Source organism: Aspergillus steynii (genome assembly GCF_002849105.1).
Source record: "Aspergillus steynii IBT 23096 chromosome Unknown P170scaffold_8, whole genome shotgun sequence".
Classification (NCBI taxonomy): Eukaryota; Fungi; Ascomycota; class Eurotiomycetes; order Eurotiales; family Aspergillaceae; genus Aspergillus; species Aspergillus steynii.
In genome coordinates, this window is record NW_020194405.1 from 355799 (window position 1) to 378146 (window position 22348).

Consider the following 22348-nt stretch of genomic DNA (forward strand, 5'->3'; position numbering starts at 1 on the left):
GCAATGGAATGAAGAAGAAAAAGGCGCGACGGGGTGATGTTCTTTATTATGACCAGAACACCGACGATGACGATCCCCAGGACAGACGAAAGTACCAGCACATGAAAGACGGGGAAATGTGGGGTATAGGCGAATGGGTTTGCGAGACATTCGGGCCAACAGAGTCCGAGACTAATGATCGACCATACATGGGTGTTTGGGAGAATGATCGGGGGTTTGCTGTTGGTGGAAATTCCGCTCCTAGGGCTGCGGTGGCTTCAGCGGGAAAATAAGCACGCGTGAGGGAATTGGCTTTCTTGGATAAGAACTGTATTTCTTTCATATTCGATTGCGCTATGTTCAGACACAAATGACTGGTTTTGCCTGAGTTGATTATTTTGCCAACTCGTCCACGTCGAATTGCAATACAGCAATCCTCCTCTCCGCAGGGTCTTTCTCCAACATAGTAAAGACAGACAAGATGCCAAAATGTAAGAAAGCCTCCTCATCCACCAACGGCTCTCCTACATACCCTCTCCTCCGCCAGACTACTTCAAACTCCCGGTCCAAAGACTGCAGGCCACTCATTCTCGCAATAATCAACCCATCCTGCGTATTCCCCGGAAGAACCAAATAAACCACATTCGACCGCCCACAGTAAACAACCTTCCCCCTCGGCCCCGTGGCAGTCGGAAAGACGCCAGGAACCGCATAGAACGACCACCCACCCACCCCGGGATCCCGATAATAATGAACCCACATCTCCCGTCCGGACGTATTCTCACGGTTCAACACATGCACACCACCATGGGAATCAATGTACTGAGCTTCCTGGTTCATAATGCCACTGTCGCGCGGAATAATCTTCACTCGGAGCCGCGCATCCTGAGAATCCAACCCAGTCGTTGTCTCGGGGGATAGCGATGCCACTAATCCCCCGGCTGAATTAAGCCATGTAGCTCCACCGTCAGTGCTATACGAGTGATAGAGCCCCTCGTTGTTCTCGGGCCCGTTGGGTCCAGCTTGCGCTTTATGCGCCGTGGAGTCTTGGTCGTCTGCGCCGTCGTAGTCGATGAAGTGGCGGTTTGTCCAGGTGACGTGGAGAGCGGCGGTTTCTGGATGGAAGGATATTCCGTTGGGGTAGGGATTGCATCGATGGCCTACGAGGTAGGTTCCCAGGGACGTGAATTGTGCTGTTGCTGGGGTGTAGCGATGAAGGATATCCGAGCCAGCACCGGCTCTAGGGCTTTGTTAATGCACGATATCTGTTTAGAAGAGAGACGTAAACTTACTTCCCAATCCGACATTCGAAATAAAGATCCCGCCCTGCAGGGAGGAACCGCGGATAAGTGACATCCTTCAGAGGACTGGGACCTTGCCCTGGGAGGTGATTCTGGATCGGGCTGAAATTGTCGCCTACCCAGCTAGACTCGTCTGTGTCGGCGGCGAGACCGAGTCGAGAGATTCGATATTTCAGGACGTCGCAGTGATGGTCGAACGAGAGGTGGATGGTGGCATCTCCGGGGCAGATCCCGATCGAGATGGTATTATGGCCGTCATCTGTTGTTTGCTCGTAGTCGTTGAAGGTTAGATATTGCCAGGACTGGGTTTGAAGGGCCCGGCGAGCAAGGGTGACGCGCCGGGCGGCTGTTGGGCTCGATGTATAGAATGCGACATACTGCCACCCATTAAAAGTGGTTATGGCGGACTGTTGGTAGGCACATGCGTTCAGCCGGTGTGTCGTATGAGGGTCATCTCCTAGGATGTGAATGATTGGGGATGTCATTTTGAGTGTGACAAACGACCTTGTCAAGATGGCAAGATAGAATAGCCCTAATTAGTGCGGAGTGGTATGATTGCGGGAAATTCATCATCCAGCACATTTTCCAACATGCGACCGCCGCAACTCGATACCTTCTCTATCTATCCATCCGCATCGAAGATAATGTTTGGTGGAATAACTCGCATGTTCGTCTCGGACTCTCCGCATCCCCGCCGGTCGATCCCCGCCTGATCGACGGCGCTAGACGGTCGACTCCGACTGATGGGATGTAGAGTTCACCAAGACAAACAGACTCGACGAGGTCTCAAATCGATTGGCATAGAACAAATCTCGGTCCACGATGACGTCGGTGTGCCTTTTGAATGAAGCCAAACGAGGATAACTCGGTTATTTACTAGCCGATGGGAGCATCGCTAAGCTCCTGTCCTCAGCGTTACATAAATAAACCCCTGCGGGTTGGGCAGTATACACTCTGTAGAGAATTAGTATACATCGACAAGAACAGGAAGAATCACTCGAACCAACGGTACCCAACATGCGCTCTTTAATAGCTCCCCTGCTCTTAATATCTGCCAAATGGACCAACGCCCTCACGTTCGAAATACCCTCGTCTCCTCCTGCCGGGGGGAACAAGATCGATCCGACCCCAGTGGGCGTTTCGTAGGTATCTCCCAAGGAATCGTGTTCCATCGCTAATTCTTCAGGATTGAATTTTTCGCGTTCCCGGACTACATCGAAAAGCTTCCACTGACAAACGCATGTCTCGCCACTCTCGAAGACGTGCTGGGAGCAAAACCGCCAATCCGAATTGGCGGGACGACACAGTGAGAAATCACCGTGTTCATTGCTGCTATATGCTTACCATACAAGGGATCGTGCTTTATACGACGCTTCTCTGCAGTCCGCTGTGGACTACACGGTTGATTCGCCCGACGACGCACCAGACTCTCTTACCTTCGGGGACCGGTTTATGGAGTTGGCGGGCTCGTACGAGGGCGAGGTTACGATTGGTACCACCATCCATAGAACTGATTCAATAGGAGGAACACTAAATGGGTCGTAGGACTCAACCGACGACTGGACGACGTCGAGAACACTATCGCTGCAGCCAAGGTTGTCCAGTCGAAGGTGGGCAATTTATATGCGATCGAGCTGGGCAACGAACCAAACTGTAAGCCAAACCACACTCATCCGAACGAGTCCTAACGGTTCAGTCTTCAAATCAAGCGACCCCATCGCCCACGGAGAAGCTTGGACGGCTGCAGCGGACGCCGCATCGCAGGTCTCCTGGCAGACATCCGTCAGCGAGGGTCTGGACAACAAGCAATCCTTCGTTCAGGCTGGCGTATTCTTCGACACGGAGTCATTCACCGCGGAGAACCTGGCAGCCAAAGAAGAGGAAACTGGCTCCACGGGCTATGTGCGCTCTTTCTGCCATCATTTTTACCCGCAGTCCTCGTCCAACGCCAATCTGAGCCGATTGATCGACCACGCGGATATTGTCGACGGGGTCGCTACCTTTGAGTCGCAGGTTGCAGCGGCGCAGCAGCTGAATCTAGACTTCATCATGGGAGAAACCAACTCCGGTAAGCCATGTTTCATGCCCTGCTTCGACAACGCTGACAGATGTTTCAGCCACGCAAGGAGGCGGCGGGATCAGCCCGACATATGGCGCCGGGCTCTGGATTCTAGACTATATCATGCAGTCGACGATGAAAGGGATCCAGGTGGGTTTGCCCGTCCACGTGTCGTCAAAGCAGAGACTGACGTCCAATAGCAACTCTTCTTCCACCAAGGCACGATCGGAAACTGTAAGTCATCCGCCCCATGGCCCTGGCCCACAAATCAGATCGCTGAGACGCACCACAGGCCAATACTGCTGGTGGCAGGATTCCGTCAACGCCCCGTTCTACGGCGCCTACACGGCGGCGTTGGCGCTGTCCGGCGCATCGCAGATCACGCAGCTCGACGCCGGAGATAGTCGCTATGCCGGGTACGCGATCTACGATGGCGACGGCCACCCCACCCGCGTCCTGTTGTACAACTCGGACTACTACGCGTCTGGAACCCGGAGCAGCATCAACATCACCCTCACAGGAATCCCATCCAGCTCGACCGTGTCTGCCAAGCGACTGACAGCCGACGCAGCGACGGTCGTCGGACAGGAAGGCATCAGCATTGGGGGCCAGGCCTTTGGCGACGGAAGCTGCGAGCTAGAAGGCGAGGAGGATCGCGAGACGATCGCGGTGGAGAACGGTCGGGCTGAAGTTGGGATACGAGCGTCCGAGGCGCTGCTGATTTATTTGTGAGCCATTGACGGGGTGGCTGAGACAGCGATCAGATAAAGATCGGAACGGGCACGGGGTTTCGGATGGCGACGAACGTGAGGCCGCCGTCCGTCGGAAATCTTTCGGTGGGCGGCCGCCGTCGGCCCCACAGGAAGTTGTAGGGCGCTCGCTGGGGCGTTTGAACGGAGTGGTCTTCCTCCGATTGCACTTCCATTGAAGTCACCGAGTATTCTGTGGGCCAGATTGAGTTGAGTTGGCTGTTTTCAATTCTGACAAATGCGTCAGTATTCAGGTTCACCAAGTAAAAGAATTGACTACTACTGAAAAGACAACAAAGTACAGTACCTGACGAAGTCGGCACGAAATGCCGACATTAGGTACCATTAGGTAAGCCGCGTCGTGCAAAGGCCGAAGACCGAAGCGGAGATAAACCGGAAGCCGTAAAGAGACAATTCTCCGATCAGACTCTGACGGCATTCTTTCTTTTCCCATTTGTTTGACTAATTACGCCATGCCCTCGTGAAAGTCCCCATCCGTGGATTTCTATTAAAGACTTCGGCTGCCCTGAGTTCTCGTCCCTGGCGTTACACCGTTTCACTCTCACTTCCGGTTCGCTGCCGATCCTCGAAGCTTAAAGCTTAATCGCCATCACGATGAGCGACACCAGCGAGAAAACACAAGTAGGCGCCGCCGAGGAGGGCAAGAAGATCGATGCGCCGCCCGCCTCGGTCTCGTTCTTTGATCCTGCCCTGAAAAGCGTCCGACGAACGGTGGCTCTCCAATGGGCTCGCATGGGTATGGCAACCGCCCGTGGTGGATAACGCATCCGGAAAGTTGAACACTAACAACAGCGACCAGTGCTTATACTATGTGTTTTCGTCATCTGCGTCCTGTCGCTGTTCTGGTCGTCGCAATTCAAAGTCCAGCAACACCTCCCGAATCTCCCCGTCTGGGTCGTCGACTTCGATGGCCAGCTTGACCCCTACCAGAACCAGGACCAGGATCCGATCGTGGGACCCGCCGTGACCGACATGGTGTCCTCCATGCTCAACTCCGACAGCCAGACCGTGGGCTTCGCCGTCAAATCGCCCGCCGACTTCGACTACGACCCGATGGCCGTGCGACAGGGCGTCTACGACGAACACGCCTACGCCGCCGTGATCGTGAACGCCAACGCCTCCGCCCTCCTGCGCTCCGCCGTCTCCAACGGAAACGCCTCCTACGACCCGACAGGCGCCGCCCAATTCGTCATCATCAGCGCCCGCGACGAAAACACATACATGGCCTACATTACGCCGGCCCTCGATGCCCTGGAACGAGCCGTGCTGGCAGACTTCGGCCCCCGCTGGGTGCAGACCGTCGCTGGCGAGTCGCGTAACATCTCCCGCGTCCCGCAAGCCATCAACCCAGCCATCGGCTTCACCACCATCGATCTCCGCCCGTTCGCCCCCGCCGTCGCAACCCCCGCCGTCACCATCGGCCTCATCTACCTGATCATCATCGCCTTCTTCAACTTCCCCTTCCTCATGCCCGTCCACATGCAATTCATCAAGGGGAACCACCCGCCCCTCAAAACCGGTCAGTGGCTCGCCTGGCGCATCCTCTCCAACATCGCCGCCTACTTCTTCCTCTCGCTCTTCTACTCCCTCGTCTCGCTGGCCTTCCAGATCCCCTTCTCCAACGACCCGGCCCCGGACACCGTCTCCGCCGCAAACCCCAACGCCTATGGCCACGGCTCCTTCGTCGTCTTCTGGATGCTCAACTGGGTCGGCATGACGGCCCTCGGCTTCCCCTGCGAGAACATGGCCATGGTCCTCGGATTCCCCTGGAGCTCCATGTTCCTCATCTTCTGGGTCATCACGAACGTCGCCACGGGGTTCTACCCGCTCGATCTGGAGCCGGGGTTCTTCCGCTGGGGCTACGCCTGGCCGCTGCATCGGAGTATGTCCCTGTTCCCTTCCCCTCTACCCCCTCGTGCAATAAATGCTAACAATGGAAAACAAACAGTCGTCGAAGCTCTCCGCACCATCCTCTTCGGCAAACACTCGCGCATCGGCCTCGACTTCGGCATCCTCTTCACCTGGATCGCCATCTCCATCGCCTTCTACCCGTTCGCGGCATTCATCATGCGCTGGAAGATGAAGCGCGGGTGGTAATCCCCTCGTGTCGTCTTTTCTTCCATTTCATCCGCATATACGTCTAAACGCATACATATACATATACATATACCCCTCCATTTATTGGAAATGATTTGAATATATACCCGACGCGATAGAGATTGTTGAGGGGGGGATGTTGGAAAAGTTATTTACTTACATTTACATGCATTTATATTTGCATTTATTGCGGTTTTATTTTTGATAGACGCGGTCAGATATCGACACTTTTTGGATTATGTGTCTTGGGATTTTCGGTGATTTTCAGCGGTGCATTTGTGGCGATAGAGGATATTCATTGTCTATACCTACCTATACTTATACTATACAGATACATCTATATAATGTTTTGTTTTATTTTTACTTTCAGTTGTTGCATTACGCCCCGTGGGAGTTGATAGTGTGCATTTACACTGGTGTAGACCATTGTATCGATATGGTCTTGAAAAAGGAAAAAGAAAAGATCTGTGTAGCAAGTCGATTGCACAGGACTACGACACCTGGATGTACTATGCACTTTCAACAGTAACCATGACGAGGTTGCTTTATTTCAACATGAATATTAACTACCTTTTCCGAAAAAAGCATCAAAAAGCAGAAGCTCACCTAACTCGAGCAGGCCAGACCAGCTAGCTCTACGGTATGGCCAGCCAGCACCAAACCCCATTACCTACATCTCATTACGCCACATCATCGGATAGCACACAATGTATCCTATCAGACCTGCACTCCACCGGTAGTAGTAGTAACAGTCTTCGGAGTCTCGCTCTTATCGTTGTTATCGCCGGATGGACCCTCGACCACAGACGAAGAACCGGAACTCAGATTCTCCCCAGCCATAAACTCCAACGTCTTGCGCTTCGTCTCCGGGATGAGGAGCGAGGTGAGTCCGCCACAGAGCATAAAGAGAGCGAAGATCTGCATGACATGGTTCAGCCAGGGTGTATCGCTGGAGCTCTTGCCCTCGTGCGCGCCGCGATGCGCCAGCGGTCCGAAGACGCACTGCGCAATGATCGCGCCGACCTTTCCAGCAGCGGCGCTGACCCCGTGCGAGGTCGAGCGATAACGCGTAGGAAAACATTCGCCCGGGACGATGAAGGTGGTTGCGTTGGGGCCAAAGTTGAAGAAAAACTGCGCGACAATGTAGAGGCCCAAGAGACCGTTGTTGGACTTTTTCAGAGGCTCGTAGGCGAACCCGATGACGATGAAGACGATGGTGAGAATGGCGAACCCGCCAAGCTGGATGGGCTTCCGGCCCATGGTGTCCACCGTGGCTACGGTCATCCAGTATCCGGGGATCGCGCCCGCGCAGATCAAGATCAGATTGCCGACGGCGTTGCGGTAGAAGTATTCATATACGTTGCTGCCTCCAGTCCAGCCGATCGCACTGAGGATAATCGAGTTGTTAAGTCCGAGGCCGTAGAACGCTGGGTTGTTAGATTTACTCCCTTGGATATTCCCGAGACGAAAACTCACCCACGTCAAGGAAGAACCACGAGCCGGCAGTGCCCAGAAGAACCTTTCCATTCTTCCATTGGGTGTAATGAGCCCAGAAGTCCGGCCAGCTTGCCTTCGGGGTCACCAGTTCAATGTTTTCGTCCTGCAGCACCGCAATGCGCTTCACCTCGTCTGGGTGTCCTTCATGGCGGCCTTCCATATACGCACGCACGTCCGCGTTGGCTTTGATGATGTCACGGGCGACGTCAAAGGTGTAGCGAGGGGTCTCGGGGATCGTCAACCGATAGTAGAGGGCGACGCAGGCAGGAACGGCACCGAACCCAATGACAACGCGCCACATTTTATCAACGGCCAACTGACACACCCCCGAACACTTACCGACGGAGGCTGCGGATTCCAGCGACCCTCTGAATCCAGATGTCACAATAAGGGCAACGATCGCGGCGCCGAACTGACCGAACCCCTGCATAGCAAAGACGGCAGCCATCATGGCTCCTCTGTATTTGGTGGTTGCGAATCTGGACAGCATTGGACAGTGCTCAACAATGCACTCAACCCCAACGAAAACTTACTCGGAAGTAATGATCGACGACAGCGGATAGTCTCCACCGATACCGATTCCCATCAGGACGCGCCAAAAGACCAGAATACCAGTGATCGAGAGACCGGGTGAGTCCGAAGCCAGAGACTGCGCCAGAGTGGCCAGGATGATGATGATCAGCTCAAATCCGTACATGCGCTTTCGTCCTATCATATCAGCCAGCCATCCGAAGAACAGCTGGCCGAGGACCGTGCCTCCCGAGGTGGAGACCTTGATGGCCGTGTCGGAATTATATGGGATTTTGCCAGGACGCGAGGCTGAATCCTGCCAGTAGACGACACCCAGCATGGCAGAGCAGAGGTTGATAGCGAAGATATCGTACGAGTCAGTGAAGAAGCCGACGCCGGCCACAACAACCGCACGAGCGTGGCGCCATCCGAACGACGCATTGTCGATTTCCGCGAGGGCAAGACGACGGCGCTCATTGGGGTCCTCGACGTGGCTGAAGTCGTTGTTGTAGTTGGGAAAGACGGCGTTGCCGCCCGAGGTGAGCGTAGTTGTCATCGAAAGGGTTTGCTCGACTGACTATAACCGAGACAAATGCGACGTGAAGCTGAGATAAGAAGAGAAAGGGAAAGATGCGGGGAGTCGAAGAAATATGAACGTGGAGAGGACAGATGATGGGGTTACATGTCATCGTCATGCCGAGATTCTAGTCGCAAGCTTCCCAAGCTTTACCAAGCTTTCGCCCATCTTTCTGTCGGTTGAGCAGCCACCGACAGCCCAACTGACCGGGAAAAGGCCAATCAGTGAATTTGGACCGGTCACCTGTTCGGATGCAGCAGGCTCAATGGACGAACACCCCGTCTGGGGAAAGGAAGGAGCTCCCTCCGGGGAAACGAGATACAACCGTCGTTTCCACCACGTGTACCGGTCTGCATGGTTTGTGGAGTGAGCTCAGTTCACCGGGAGCGAGATGGCCATGATAATAGTGACATCAACCTGGAGAACGGCGGATCTGGCAGCGGTAAATCTAGATTCCCACTCACATGCTGGGCTGCTCAGCAGAAATCACGTCGAAGGTCGTTACATCTAACTTGTATCCGTATGACTCGAGGACACTGGCAGTTAGCAAGTATTCAGAATTGAATTGAGTGGCGCCAGGACGTCGAGTAATTGTGCCACATCGGCATCCACATCCTTGACTCCAACTTTCATCCGGGCGATAACCCCAATGGGCGAGGTCCGTTCGGAAGAACCATGGACGAGGCATCACCAGATGTCCACTTTTGCTGGGATCCGGTTGGAGATAATTGGTGATCGATGTCGAATGAAGTACCGATCGTCAGGATTGACGCGATTGACGCGATTGACAAGCACTAAATAAGCTTACCCGGGAGCCCCTACTCAGCCCTATCGTGAATCCGGCATGTAGAACTAGAATGAGTCTGGATAATTGCAGGTATTGCAGGTACTCCGACAGAAGAAGAGGAAGAAGATGTCGAGGCCTGGTTTCTCAGGCCTACCCACACCTCATCGACCCAAACAACCAACCCATAGGTAGGTCTACCTACCTACCTTCCTACCTACGCACTTCAACATCACTACCACCAGACTCCCTATTGAACCCTCAAAATGACCCCTCCCAAAGAGCCTCGCCCTCTCACATCCACCGTCGCCGAGACGGAAACCGACAAGATCGCCTCACTGCGCCTGATCGCCGACAGCATCGCGCAGCAACACCAAACAGCCGCCAAAGCAATCATCCTGCATCCATTCTGGCTCGCGACCATCGCCGTCTGCCTCACGCTGACCTACCGAGTCCTCTTGCGCAACCAAAGCGACTGGCCCGCCGTCGTCCTCACCTGGGCCGGGTGCGTGATGGCAGGCCTCGTGGCCGTGCGATACTTGACCGCCTCCTACCTCGAGCACGCCGAGCGGACGGGGACCTGGAAATGGCTCTACGAGGGATCGGGACACCGCGCAGGGGCACGGCGCGTCGACGGCGTGTGCGATCACATCCTCATCACGAAGCTGGGCGACGAGGTCATCGGGGTGCTGATCCTGCGGCCGGTGTACACGTCGGCGGGCATCGAGCCGCATATTCGCGGGGCAAGGCACTTCGTGCGCGGCCAGGAGATGTGTTTCCCCGTGGGCGTGATCCGGGCGTGGACGGTGCAGCGACGCTATCGCGGCGAAGGAGTGGGACGGGAGCTGCTGCAGCGGGCGGTGGGATTGTGCCGGGCGCAGGGGTGGGGAGGGCCGATATTTTCGCAGAAGCATGCGAATGCCGCGCAGGGGGTGGCGAGGTGGGCGTTTGAGGGGGGAGAGAGCAGGGCGAGGACGCTGTTGGCAAAGATGATCAGGGGGAGTCGGTGATTTTCTTTGGTCGCTTTGTCTACGCATTCCGACGAAAAAAGGACCGAAACGACGGATAGGATATGGTATGAGCTACGAAATGATATGTCGGAGGGGCCGGCTAATGCAGCGTAATGCACGGTGGCGGAAGCGAATGGAGTACAGCACTAGGGCCAGCAGGTTATGGGGTAAGACAGATTATGAAACCGAAACAGGGCATTCCAATTTCATCTTGAATTTTATTCCATGTTTTAATGACTGTTCATTTCGATAATCGAACCTTATGGAGTCACGGGGTGGACCCGATCGGCCAATCGGATCGGTCCACAGAGTACCTGGTACCTCCCGCAGGCAGGTAGATACTGTGAGGCACCAGGTAGCATATACTTTCCTATTAATAGATCTGTCGACGTAGTCAGGCAGTCGGGCAGTGGGAAGTGCAGCCAGTCCAAGGCCCTTACTTGTACAGTCCGTAGTGAGCCACTGAACAACGCAGTCTTCAACGGAGTATTCCGTCCAAGTCACTCCAACATCCTGGAAGTGAGACAGCAATGCCGATCGGCGGGGAGTCCACGGCCAATGGGGCATCCCGGCCAAGGCGCATTGTGAGGGATAAATATAGAGTGGGGCAAAGGATTTCAGACTTTGAAGGTCAGCCCATGTTTTATGGGAGCTCCTTTCCTCGTCCTCCTTTTCTTTCTTTTCTTCTCTCCATCGATTCACTCCATCAGTCCTTCGTTCCTATCCTCTCCTCTACATACCCCGTACCAACTACCATAATCCTAATCTAATCGATCACTTCTACCAAACAACCATCACAATGTCTGCCACCACCTCCGTCGCCTCCACCACCTCCGCCGCGACCTCCGCGTCGGCCACCTGCACCGGCTCCATCTGGGAGCTCCCCACCAAGGACATTGCCTGCGGTCTGCCCAAGTCCGGCAACGCCACCGACATCCTCGACAAGTGCTGCAAGCCCGCCAAGGTCTCCGAGTACAACAGCGGCTGCGGCCTGTACTGTCTGGCGCAGGAGCAGTCCGCCGGGGACCTGACCGACTGCTTCCGCGACCAGGGCGCCAAGGACGGCGAGTTCTTCTGCAGCGGCGGCAACTCGTCCCTGACGGCCACGGCCTCCGTGCCCTCCAAGACCGGCGACTCCGACTCCGACTCTTCCTCCACCGGCACGTCCACCGGCAGCTCCGCCAGCTCCACCAGCAGCGACTCCGCCGCCATTGCCCTGAGCCAGCCCATCTCCAAGAGCGGCCTCGGTCTGTTGGCCATGCTGGCCTGCTCGGCCCTGATGGGTGTTGTTGCCTAAGTCACTCTGATCTGATCGGAGTGGAACAACAAAGCAAAGAAAAGGAGACTGTACAGTGGTTATATCTAATACGTTAATACCCTTATGAGAATGGCCTGCGTTGAATTGAATGTATTATATCTCGATCGGACGGTCAACGGTTAACGCTGGTCTACATAATCTTGGGAATGAATGAGTTTTCATATGTACAATTATCCTCGTACATGTCCCGTAGTAGTACATCATCCACAACCCACCAATCCATAAATCAACTAAACCCCCGTCCAAAACCCAAATAACCCAACACCACCGCCCCCAGCACAACCACGCCCCCAACCCCCCTCCACGACACCGGCACCGTAACCGTCAGCATCCTATCCATGCCCAAAACCCGCACGTTGAACGCCTTGGAGACCAAGAACCCGTTCCCGTCCGGCATCCATCGCACGACCGTCTGGTTCTCGCGCAGGTGTTTACGCTGCAGCTCTTTGCCCTTCCTGGTGATGCGGCGGTCCTTGCGCGTGGCGGGTTTGCGGGCCGGCGGAGAGAGCGAGAGGGCTGGGCCTGAGTTGTCCGTGTCGTCGGTGGGGATGGAGAGGGTGGAGCGGAGACTCATGGTTTTCGGATTTCGGGAGGGTCGGTATGAAGTAGAGGTTGATTGATTTTGTAAATTGTGTTTTGTCGGTATGTAGAGGGAAGTTGGTGAATAGGTACGGTACCTACGAAGGAATGAGATACAGACCACGTACTCTCAGCCCCTGACGAGGCTGACGGCCAAGTCAGCTTGTCTGACAGCCTTGTGGGTTACTTTCTCGGGTTTGGTTGCGGTGGATGCGTAGGATTAGGATAGGGATTTTGGTTTGTCGATCTATACTTGAATGGAACCAGCTTTTAGAAAGGTTCGAATAAAAAATAATCGAAAAAAAAAAAATAAGAAGGTAATTGAAGAGGTGAGAAATGTTGATGTTGGTATACGGGTACCAGAAGTGGTCTATCCAACGTCTGAATCAACAGTGCGGTCGCAAATACGAGATATATCAATTAAGCTCTCGGTTTGACTTCAAAGTGTTGTTTGTTTGCTCAGACAAACGAAAATGAAACAAAAAAAAGGTTAATGTTCTTTTCATATCAAGGTCGCGTCAGGATATATAATCATGCCTGACGGTCCGCAATCTGACGACGACACTGAGCAGCATATCACAACGAACATGAACTTCTACAAAACAAAAAATCCACGAGAGTAAATGCTGCAGAAATAAATCTAATCGAGTCTGTATTAAAAGATCCATAAAAATAAAACCCTGGCTGCATCTGCAGATTACCGAATGTACAATCCCCCCAGACTAGCCCAAGACAGCTAGACAACCACAATCTATGCAACTAACCATCGCCAGCGCCTGGACCCAACCCAGCTAGTCAGTCATCAACAACCTCACCCCCAATCCAATTCAATCCAAAATGGTCGCAAACCTCCGAACATGCGGCAGCCGATCCAAAACCGGCTGCAGAACCTGCAAGTAAGCCACCTCCTCCCAACCCTACCTCCCAAACCAAACCAAACCAACACAAACCCCTAGACTCCGCCGCGTCAAATGCGACGAATCCAAACCCCACTGCCAACGATGCCAATCCGCCCAACGAGTCTGCACATACACACCCAGCAAGAAACCCCCGCGACCGGGTCTCCGCATGGTAATCTACACCGCGCCGCAGGCCTCGGCCTCACTAGCCGGGGCCAGGACCGGGTGTCCACAGACGCAAGAAGCGCTGAACTTCTTCGTCCACGAGGCGCGCGGGCGCTTATTCCCAGTCGAGTTCTGCCACGCGGTACTGCGGGCGTCGCAGTCAGAGGCGGTGCTGGGACATGCGATCTGTGCGTTTGGGGCGCTGCAGCGGGTGTATGAGTTTGGGGAGGGGAGGACTTGCACATCCCCTGGGCCTGGGGATGGAGGTGGAGGTGGAGTCCGGGGTGGGATCGAGGCGACGAATTCGGCGATGCGGTTCGCGACGCGAGAGTACGGAAAAGCGCTCGGGATGCTGCGTGCTCGAAGGCAGGAGGAGAGGCAGAGCCATGATGTAGCGCTGGTCTGTAGCGTGCTGTTTGCGTGCTTCGAGTGTCTAAGGGGGTGCCGGCGGGCGGCGATCATACATATCGCGTCGGGGCTGAATTTGCTGAGACAGATGGAGATGGAGGGGAGTGCGTGGGATGTGGTGTCTAGACGGGTGATCCGGGCGCTGTTTACGAGGCTGGATAGTCAGCTTGTGGAGGTGTTGGGGGTGGGGGTTGGAGAGACGCTGGGTGAGGATGGGATCCGGACGCCGGGTGCGATGGTGATGGGGGAGGATGCTGGTCCTGGGGAGGGGGATTTGCGTGAGGATCTTGATGAGCTGATGAATGCGATCTTGAGGGAGAAGCTGGATAGTGTGATGGGTGCGCAGGTATCGGGTGGGAGGTCTGCGTCGGGGAAGTTGCTGTCAGCGCTGGAAACGTGGCATGCACGGTTTGCCAATGCGGAATCGGACCCGGAGAGGTCCTCGCAGATGAAGGAGGATGATGCTGTTCTCCGCATTTGGTACCTCGTTGGAAAGATGTATCTGACTATTCGACCGTCTGACCCCGAAACGGCCTGGGATCAGTTCTCGGACGAGTTCGAGACGATACTCGGTCTGTGTGAGATCTACATCTCCGAGTCGAAGAGGTGTGCTTGCAGTCCTGACCGAAAAGACAAGACTAACGATAGTAGGACATCCACACCCAGGAACTACACATTCTCCTTCTCGCTGGGAATCGTCCCACCTCTATTCATTACTGCGCAGCGATGTCGCAATGCCAGCATTCGCCGTCGAGCAATCCATCTCCTCTCTACCTGCAGACGGAGAGAGATCGTCTGGGACTCTGCGTATGCCGCAGAGGCCGCACAGCGTGTCATGGAGATAGAAGAGTCAGCGGCGTTTGATGCAGCGACTCGACAGCCTGCTGATCTGAGGGTGAGAACGCTCAAAGCGATTCTAGACGATGAAGACGGCGTAAAAGTTCTGTTTGAATAAACATCTGATCAAGGATAGAATAGAATTATCTAATAATACAGTCCGAGAAGGTAAAAGCTATCTAGCACACTCCCCAACGCTACTTCGGCTCAACAACCACAAAGTCCCTCACCACAGCCGTCCCATTCACCAACGCCTCCTTCTGCCCCTCCGTACAAGTAGTCATCATATCCAGCGTATAGCACACCGGCTCCGCAGGCTCCGGCATCACATTCTTAACCCCGAAACTCGAATGCGGGCCCCGCGTCCTATAAGTCTCCGAATAGTCATCGATCAGCCATTCCTCGCCGGTAGCGATATCCTTGGAGGCCATGATGCGAGAGAAGATGCGGAAGAAGGTTTCAGGCTGGTACGCGACGGCTAAATCATGTTCGAGATTAGCTGCCAAGGTCTTATTCATCACTCATCAGGACAGGGGACAGGATAGGGAAAGAAATACACACCAGCATGACCGGCATCAAACACCCTCGTGAACGAAAGATTCCCATGCTGTCGAACAACACCACCCACGTAGGAGGAATTGGTAATGAGCGCTTGGTATCCGCTGTGCTGGAACGCGCGCGACTGTTTGTGTTTAATTGAGAGGCTGATGTTTTCGCCGCCCATCCCTGATTCATGTCAGTCCCTTGCTTTTACTGTTCAGTTCCAGGGAGAGCAGAGGGGTCGAGACATACAGTTGCAGAGATAATCGCGGTCCCCGTAGACCAGATTCACCTTGACGCCGTGGGCCAGGATCGAGGCGAACTCGTCCATCGCGTTTCCGCGGAGAATGAGGGCGTTGCCGGTCGTACCGAAGGCTAGGAAATCAGCTGGGAAAGGTAATACGGTTGGTTAGACAGAACGCACCGTTGTAGACCGTGTTGGAATTCGCAGTGAAGTTGACTGGCACGCCTAGCTCCTCCTGCACCCAGGCACGGTTCAAGAACCCATCGCTGTACGGCGACGGAACAGTCACGGTCTCCACGGCAGCCATGTCGTGAATGTCGCGCTACAGAAATTGGTCAACAATCACACGCTCTGTAGACAACCAAGACGAAAGAGAAAAAAGGAAGAAGAAGAAAAACTCACCCCCGACGCCACATACCCCCCCAACACATTAACATAGCAATACTGATTCGCCAACACACACAACTCATTTACCTGGACATCATTCCCCACATTCAACGGATCCAGCCTATCCGCCAACTCCTTACACTGCAGCGCCAGATCCAAACACCCGCCTGGCTTGGTGAAGTTGTGTTTCGACGCCTCGTAGATCTCTTTCGAGATGACCTTCACGCCGTAGGTATTGCGGTATGCGAATTCAGGGTAGAACGAGCCCTCTGTGACGACGTCGCTGCAGCCGTTGTGGATGCCGAGCGAGTCGACGTGGATTTGGTGGGCGTCGAGCTGGCCGGCTTGGATGCGCTTGTTTTGGTCTAGGATGTACGAGGTGTAGGATGGGCCGTAGCGGCCGCCGAACTTCGAGGGTTAGCCTTCAGGTGTGCCGGGGGGGGGGGGGGGGGGGAGAGAATAGTACACTCACCGACTCAGTCCAGATATTGATGTGGTTATCAGTGGAGTTATACTCCGGAAACCTGCGTCAAACATCAGCATCCAAACAAACACAGCCACTCAACCCAAACCCAACGGAAAAGCATACTCAACCATCCAAACCTGCAACACATCCCAAAACACCCTCGCCCCCGTCGTCGTCGAATTAACCGTGCCATTCAAATCACCCGATCCAAACACCCCCACCCCAAACGTAGCATTCACACCAGGCACACTTCCCTCCATTTCCCCTGGAACAACCGCCGCCGTGGTATAATCCACCGTCGAATTGGTCAGCACATCGTACGAAAAACCCGTCTGAACCGGCTGATCGAGAAACAGCATATTAGAGACACGATTCCACGCCCAGGGGTTAGGCGCTGTGGTGTTCGAATCGTCGTTGACAGTGCAGGCGCCGACCTCGGTGAACATGGAGGAAATGGAGCTGGCGCCGGGGCCGCCGCCCAGGTAGACGGTTAATGGGGCGGAGGAGGGGTCATGGCGAGACTCGGTGTAGAAGAAGTAGATGTTGCTGGGGTGGGGGGAGGCGTCGGTGGGGTTTGGGGGGAGGTGGATGTAGCCGGTGTAGGAGGTGGTTGAGTTGCAGATGTTGGTCTGGTGGTTGTTAGAATGCGTGTGGTGAGGGGAGGGGTGTGGTGTTGGTACCTGTTTGTAGGAGAGCGAGGCGCCGGGGATGTGCGAGGTGATGTGTTTGAGACCTTGCGGGGTGGATGGGAAGTACTGGCCCAAGGAGAAGGAGCAGAAAAGTAAAAGAATGAGTGGGATTAGGGTCGCCATGTTGCTGGATAGAGAGTTGTTTGTTTTAGTATTCATTCAAATGTTGGGCAAGGATATCCGGCTTATATATGGTACGTCTTCTGCCTAATGTATCCATTGAGACTATAGAATTAGGCGATAGTAACCACACCAAAATGCCAATATAGTCCTACCGATGCGCAAGTAAGAAGGCCATAGCCAATCAACAAATCCTCTCATGAAATGCCCCCAAGCATCGTATGGCTCTAACCAGAACCTCTACAGTGGAGACTACAAGCCTCAGCCTAGCATCTTCTAGGATTGGGATTAAGTTGAATAAATCTTCGATCAAACGCGGAAGCCTGCTAGCAAGGGCTCTAAATAAGATTGGCAATTTCAGCAGACACTTGAAACTAAAATTAGATAACATCATCCTGCCTATTGGATGAAAACCCTGAGGATATAGCAGACTACGATCTAGAAAGGGGCCAGTTCTCGCATACGCCTAGCCGGAATCGGTTAGGGCTGGAACTGGACGTTCTCGTTTAGCCCTAACCGGATTGGGCTGCCTCTCAACAGGCATCGCCCAGCATCCATCTATGAATGATGAGTACTACCTTATGCTCAGTGAGTTACTGTTTGATCTTTTAGTCTTATCTTTCCCATGAATCAAAAAAAAAAAAAAAAAAAAAAAAAAACAAAAAAAAAAAAATTATCATTCTATTCAATTCACTGGGTTGTTTCATGATTTTTTTCTTGTTTGTTCCAGAGATAAAAGGATGGGGGCTGCAGCGGTCGCGCTTACACAGTCCGGTGGATGAGGATTGACAAGTGACATGTCCTTCAGCCCTGGATTTGGACATCTCAAAACATCATTTACATTCTGGCAGGCCTGTGAGTGCCAGAACAAAGGATCATCAATATACATGACATACATATGACCAGTTGTCCTGCTATTAGCCTAAACCCCCAGGCCGAATTAGGAAGTTCACCCAGCAACCCTAACAGCTCGCCCAGACAAAGAATATCAGTCTGCCGTCCGCCATCATGACCCGAAAACCACAAGATGTCAACTTCCAATTCCCAAGGGGATCTCGAGCAGAAGTGTCTCCCAGAGGCACCCAATTCCACCCCCGAGCCCGAGAAATGGAACCACCCACGGCCGAATATATGGAAGGTCTTCGCCACCTTCTGGAGCTTCCTCGTAATGGGAGCAAATGACGCAGCCTACGGTGTACGCTCCCACATCCCACACCTTACCGGTAGCTAACATCCGCAGCCCTTAATCCCATACGTAAGTTGACAACCCTCACTCTAACACCAACTAAGCCCGCAAAAGTTAGAAACACACTACAACCTATCCTACACCATCGTCTCTCTCGTCTTCCTCTCCCCGCTAGGAGGCTACACGCTTGCCGCAGTGCTCAATCATAAAATCCACATGCGATTCGGCCGCCGCGGCGTGGCCTGGATATCTCCGGGGTGCCATCTGATCGCGTACATCGTGAACTGCCTGCACCCGCCGTACCCGGTTCTCGTGGTGTCGTTCATTTTCGCAGGCTTCGGCAACGGCCTGGCAGACTCCGCGTGGAACGCCTGGATCGGGAACATGCAGAACGCGAACGAGTTACTGGGCTTTCTGCATGGGTTGTACGGCGTAGGAGCGGTGCTGAGTCCGCTGGTCGCGACGTCGTTGATCACCAAGGCGGAGGTGGGATGGTACTATTTCTACTACGTGATGGTACGCTCACCCCTCGGGGTCTTCTTGACCTGGCTAATAGGTCCAGATCGCCTGCGCGGCCGTCGAGCTCGCAACCTGCGTGTTCTTCTTCTGGGACTCGACGGCCGTCGAATTCCAAGCCGGACTCAACGACGAAGACCACGGGGGTCTGCGACAAGCGCTGTTCAAAGCCCCCTACGCCAGAGTCAGCTGGATCTGCGCGTTCTTTCTCCTCGGCTACGTCGGGATCGAAGTCGCGCTGGGGGGGTGGATCGTGACGTTCATGATGCGCGTGCGGGACGCCGAGCCGTTTGCCAGCGGGATGGCGGCGACGGGGTTCTGGCTGGGGATTACATTTGGACGGGTGGTGCTGGGGTTCGTGACGCCGAGGATCGGCGAGAAGATGGCGATTGTTGTCTGTGTTCCCTGGCCCTACTTCTTTGGCCATACCTTTTTCCGAATGCTGACTGACGAGTGTAGATCTACTCCCTCCTCGCCATCGCATTCGGTCTTGTGCTCTGGTTTGTCCCGAGCTTCTACGCCTCCGTGATCGCAGTCTCCTTGCAGGGATTTTTCCTGGGTCCGTTCTTCCCGGGCGTTGTGGTCGTCGCGACGAAGCTGCTCCCGAGAGCATTGCATGTCAGCGCGATCGGGTTTGCTGCTGCGTTTGGAGGCGGCGGAGCGGCCGTGCTGCCGTTTGCGGTGGGGGCGATTGCTCAGGCAAAGGGGGTGCAGGTCTTGCAGCCTTTTATTATTGGGTTGTCGGGTGGGATTCTGCTGCTGTGGTTGGGGTTGCCGAGGATGAAGAAACAGGCGAGTTAGGGCTTGGTAGGGGCGATGGAAGGAAAGCGGTGAGTTAGGGATTGAGGCTAGACATAAAGCATATAGTAGTACAGGATGCATGCTTTGTTTCTTCTTTAAACTTGATCCTGCAGTCAGCAGTACGTCGTGTACTCTTAGAAAGCAGCGAAGTGCCAAGTCCATCCAGGATCTTCAGGCCTGCTGGCCGACCTTCCTGATCCGGTAACACCTTCGCGCGACGTGTATGTTGCATTGACTCGATGGACTTATCACGACCAGCAGTCTAGACCATAACAAACACGAGGACAAGTCTTAACTCTTATTAAATGCTATTTGACCCAGTTACCTAACAAACAAGCTTTTCTAGAACAGTCCCATCCCAACAACCCCGACACTATACTCTTAAGCGAGCATCTACTCCAGCGCCCTCTTCAACATATCCCAGTCGATATTCGGCCCAGCGAACTTCTTCCTCCTCTCCACCCACATCAGCATCACCAGCACAAACACCCCAACCGCCACAGCAGCCCCACTAATCCAGTCAGCCTCATCACCACACCACGCCCTCAACCCAAACAAAACCAAATCGCAGGGGAGGGGGGAGGAAACTCACTAATTCATCGACCCCTTCGTCGTCGGCAACTGCGTCGGAAAACACACCAAAACCAACGTGTACAGGAACCAAACATTGGCGAATGCATTCACTGCATTTCCCCACTTTCCCAGATTGAACGGCCGGTTGGGCAGACTATTGCGGCGGCCGAAGAGCAAGATGGTCTGCGGGGCGACGTAGGTGAAGGTCAGGAACATGAAGGACATGTTGATGATGGAGTTGAAGGCGTCGGTGCTGGCGATGTACAGGAGGCCGTAGATGAGGCAGAAGGCGGCGGAGAGGAAGGTGGTGCGCACGGGGATGTGGTATTTGGGGGAGATATGGTTCCAGTATGACGAGAGAGGTAGACCGGCCTGGACCGTCAGTGTCTTGAATTGATTGAATAAGCCGATGGGTGACTTACGTCGCGCGAGAACGCCCAGGCAATCCGGCTACTTGTTATCCACTGGCTGGGGAGACAGGCTGTGCTTCTGTTAGCGTGGATGGTGAGGGTTGTGGGAGATACGGACTGTAGTAGAGCAGGATAAGGTAGGATTGCAGGATAGTCGCCGCCGTTCTACTCCCAGTCGACTGGTAGAACATCTCCATGGACGCGAAAAACGATTTCTGAACGGCAGGCATATCTTTGACGCCAGTGAGCATGACCATGGTCCACGGGATGGCGGTGACGACGCCTATAAGCTGGGCCATGTTTCTAACCGAGCGAGTCAGTTCATATATACTTCTAGTCGAAGCTGGCTACACACAATACCAAAGGCAGGTTGCGTCCTGGCCGCGGCATCTCCTCGGCAATATGCGTGACAGCCCCATTGCCCATGTAGGCATACTGACCGAGGTTGATACTCAGCAACCAGGCCGGAACTCTCGACCATCCGCTAGCGCCATCGTACTGCGTCATCATCTCGGGGTGAAAATCGCCTCTGCCCATTACCAAGCAAGTGATAATGGTAGCGAAGAAGCCAAGAATGGATAGGGCCATCGCCGAATTAACCAAATGGTCGACGCGCTTCTGAGGAATAACGAAGACCGGAATCACTAACATCCGTGAGAAATTGCACGGCAAGGAGGTAAATGTGCGGGGCTTACAGCTCAACAAAATCGTCAAGACATAGCACAAATAGACCTGCCATTGCTGACTCTCGAATTCCGGGTACCAGAACAGCACGAGGCCAAAGGTCGAGGTTGCCACGATGATGGTCCCCGACGCAAGGGCCATCCACCAGCCGAGGATATTACAAATACCTACCAGGAAGGCCAGGAAATTGCGAATAGAGCTGGGAGCCATGATATAGGTATAGTGATATTGGCCCTTTTATACATTAATATAGTTCAAGAGAATAGCTAAAGATAACTCACACCCGACGACGGAAATGCAGAGGATAACTCTGCCAGGCCCTGGAAAACGATCGAAGTCGCCACTGCCGCAAGAACGGGCCCAAACAAAGCCGTTTGACCTCCTCCATAGAGCAGGGCTGATCCTATAGTTGCGGCATATCCGAGCCATGCATTCGAAATGCTATCCGGGTCAGTGACGCCCAGGGAATCGGGAGAAAGAAATACCTGAAGGCGAATCCTATCGCGCCTATCCAGGAAAACGACCGATTTAGCTCAGCCCGATGACCCTGAGCTTGAAGCAAAGCATCGTCAGAGTTAAGCGGGACATCAGGAATTTTTTCCACCTCAGTGGGTCGTTCACTAGGTTTGATATCGAGCGACATTGTCAACGGGCCTGATCCCATGAGGTCGGCAGATTGGCAAAAAGACCCGGATATATATGAAAGCACCACCGATCCCAACCTGTCACATGCTATAGCAAGGCAGCCAAGTTTGTTACACTGAGACAACGCAAGGACAAGGAATGTGCATAAGAACAGGTACAGCTGCTGTAGATGGTAGAGATTGGCCGTGGGGTAATATAGAGATTGGCCGTGGGGTAATACCGTGGGTGGTAAATTCGGACTTTTGGAAGGCCCGGCCCCATCTATATGATAGTGCTTGTCAGAATAGAACAGCCATG

General features: G+C 54.0%; 11 protein-coding genes across 11 annotated transcripts; 6 read left to right on the forward strand and 5 right to left on the reverse strand.

Moving 5' to 3' along the window:
* Positions 1 to 372: 372 nt before the first annotated feature.
* On the reverse strand, positions 373 to 1765 carry P170DRAFT_366130 (BNR repeat-containing protein; the record flags this gene model as incomplete). Its single annotated transcript, XM_024844745.1, has 2 exons — positions 373 to 1219; positions 1272 to 1765. The coding sequence occupies 2 exons, from the start codon at positions 1763 to 1765 to the stop codon at positions 373 to 375; spliced, it is 1341 nt and encodes a 446-aa protein (XP_024700097.1).
* A 532-nt stretch (positions 1766 to 2297) lies between these two features.
* On the forward strand, positions 2298 to 4484 carry P170DRAFT_501658 (glycosyl hydrolase family 79 C-terminal domain-containing protein; the record flags this gene model as incomplete). Its single annotated transcript, XM_024854166.1, has 8 exons — positions 2298 to 2422; positions 2467 to 2586; positions 2633 to 2772; positions 2826 to 2933; positions 2977 to 3348; positions 3398 to 3489; positions 3540 to 3573; positions 3632 to 4484. The coding sequence occupies 8 exons, from the start codon at positions 2298 to 2300 to the stop codon at positions 4069 to 4071; spliced, it is 1431 nt and encodes a 476-aa protein (XP_024700098.1). The 3' UTR covers positions 4072 to 4484.
* P170DRAFT_266986 (SNG1 family protein) lies at positions 4485 to 6325 on the forward strand. Its single transcript, XM_024843122.1, has 2 exons — positions 4485 to 4845; positions 4909 to 6325. Exons 1-2 carry the CDS (start codon positions 4704 to 4706, stop codon positions 6204 to 6206), a joined length of 1440 nt encoding a protein of 479 aa, XP_024700099.1. The 5' UTR covers positions 4485 to 4703; the 3' UTR covers positions 6207 to 6325.
* Positions 6326 to 6923: 598 nt separating this feature from the next.
* Positions 6924 to 8769, reverse strand: P170DRAFT_367172 (phosphate permease; the record flags this gene model as incomplete). The annotated part of the gene is made up of 3 exons (XM_024844796.1): positions 6924 to 7633; positions 7683 to 8182; positions 8237 to 8769. 3 exons carry the CDS (start codon positions 8767 to 8769, stop codon positions 6924 to 6926), a joined length of 1743 nt encoding a protein of 580 aa, XP_024700100.1.
* A 1071-nt stretch (positions 8770 to 9840) lies between these two features.
* P170DRAFT_366188 (uncharacterized protein) lies at positions 9841 to 10584 on the forward strand (the record flags this gene model as incomplete). The annotated part of the gene is made up of 1 exon (XM_024844749.1): positions 9841 to 10584. One exon carries the CDS (start codon positions 9841 to 9843, stop codon positions 10582 to 10584), a length of 744 nt encoding a protein of 247 aa, XP_024700101.1.
* Positions 10585 to 11077: 493 nt separating this feature from the next.
* On the forward strand, positions 11078 to 12087 carry P170DRAFT_440036 (uncharacterized protein). The gene has a single exon (XM_024849976.1). It carries the CDS (start codon positions 11384 to 11386, stop codon positions 11879 to 11881), a length of 498 nt encoding a protein of 165 aa, XP_024700102.1. The 5' UTR covers positions 11078 to 11383; the 3' UTR covers positions 11882 to 12087.
* On the reverse strand, positions 12006 to 12607 carry P170DRAFT_267072 (uncharacterized protein). The gene has a single exon (XM_024843123.1). The coding sequence runs from the start codon at positions 12474 to 12476 to the stop codon at positions 12129 to 12131; it is 348 nt and encodes a 115-aa protein (XP_024700103.1). The 5' UTR covers positions 12477 to 12607; the 3' UTR covers positions 12006 to 12128.
* A 680-nt stretch (positions 12608 to 13287) lies between these two features.
* On the forward strand, positions 13288 to 14955 carry P170DRAFT_391185 (Zn(II)2Cys6 transcription factor domain-containing protein). The gene is made up of 3 exons (XM_024845933.1): positions 13288 to 13377; positions 13438 to 14559; positions 14605 to 14955. Exons 1-3 carry the CDS (start codon positions 13319 to 13321, stop codon positions 14906 to 14908), a joined length of 1485 nt encoding a protein of 494 aa, XP_024700104.1. The 5' UTR covers positions 13288 to 13318; the 3' UTR covers positions 14909 to 14955.
* Positions 14956 to 14958: 3 nt separating this feature from the next.
* Positions 14959 to 17244, reverse strand: P170DRAFT_415561 (carboxypeptidase S1). Its single transcript, XM_024847066.1, has 8 exons — positions 17108 to 17244; positions 16551 to 17056; positions 16434 to 16485; positions 15977 to 16369; positions 15755 to 15896; positions 15583 to 15705; positions 15352 to 15516; positions 14959 to 15268 (listed from the first exon to the last, which is right to left on the reverse strand). Exons 1-8 carry the CDS (start codon positions 17237 to 17239, stop codon positions 14988 to 14990), a joined length of 1794 nt encoding a protein of 597 aa, XP_024700105.1. The 5' UTR covers positions 17240 to 17244; the 3' UTR covers positions 14959 to 14987.
* A 1019-nt stretch (positions 17245 to 18263) lies between these two features.
* Positions 18264 to 19739, forward strand: P170DRAFT_458475 (putative MFS transporter; the record flags this gene model as incomplete). The annotated part of the gene is made up of 5 exons (XM_024851800.1): positions 18264 to 18431; positions 18477 to 18491; positions 18537 to 18938; positions 18979 to 19332; positions 19398 to 19739. The coding sequence occupies 5 exons, from the start codon at positions 18264 to 18266 to the stop codon at positions 19737 to 19739; spliced, it is 1281 nt and encodes a 426-aa protein (XP_024700106.1).
* A 393-nt stretch (positions 19740 to 20132) lies between these two features.
* On the reverse strand, positions 20133 to 22049 carry P170DRAFT_479354 (putative choline transport protein; the record flags this gene model as incomplete). Its single annotated transcript, XM_024853664.1, has 8 exons — positions 20133 to 20250; positions 20332 to 20684; positions 20735 to 20793; positions 20841 to 21025; positions 21078 to 21366; positions 21418 to 21640; positions 21688 to 21847; positions 21892 to 22049. The coding sequence occupies 8 exons, from the start codon at positions 22047 to 22049 to the stop codon at positions 20133 to 20135; spliced, it is 1545 nt and encodes a 514-aa protein (XP_024700107.1).
* Between the last annotated feature and the right edge of the window lie 299 nt (positions 22050 to 22348).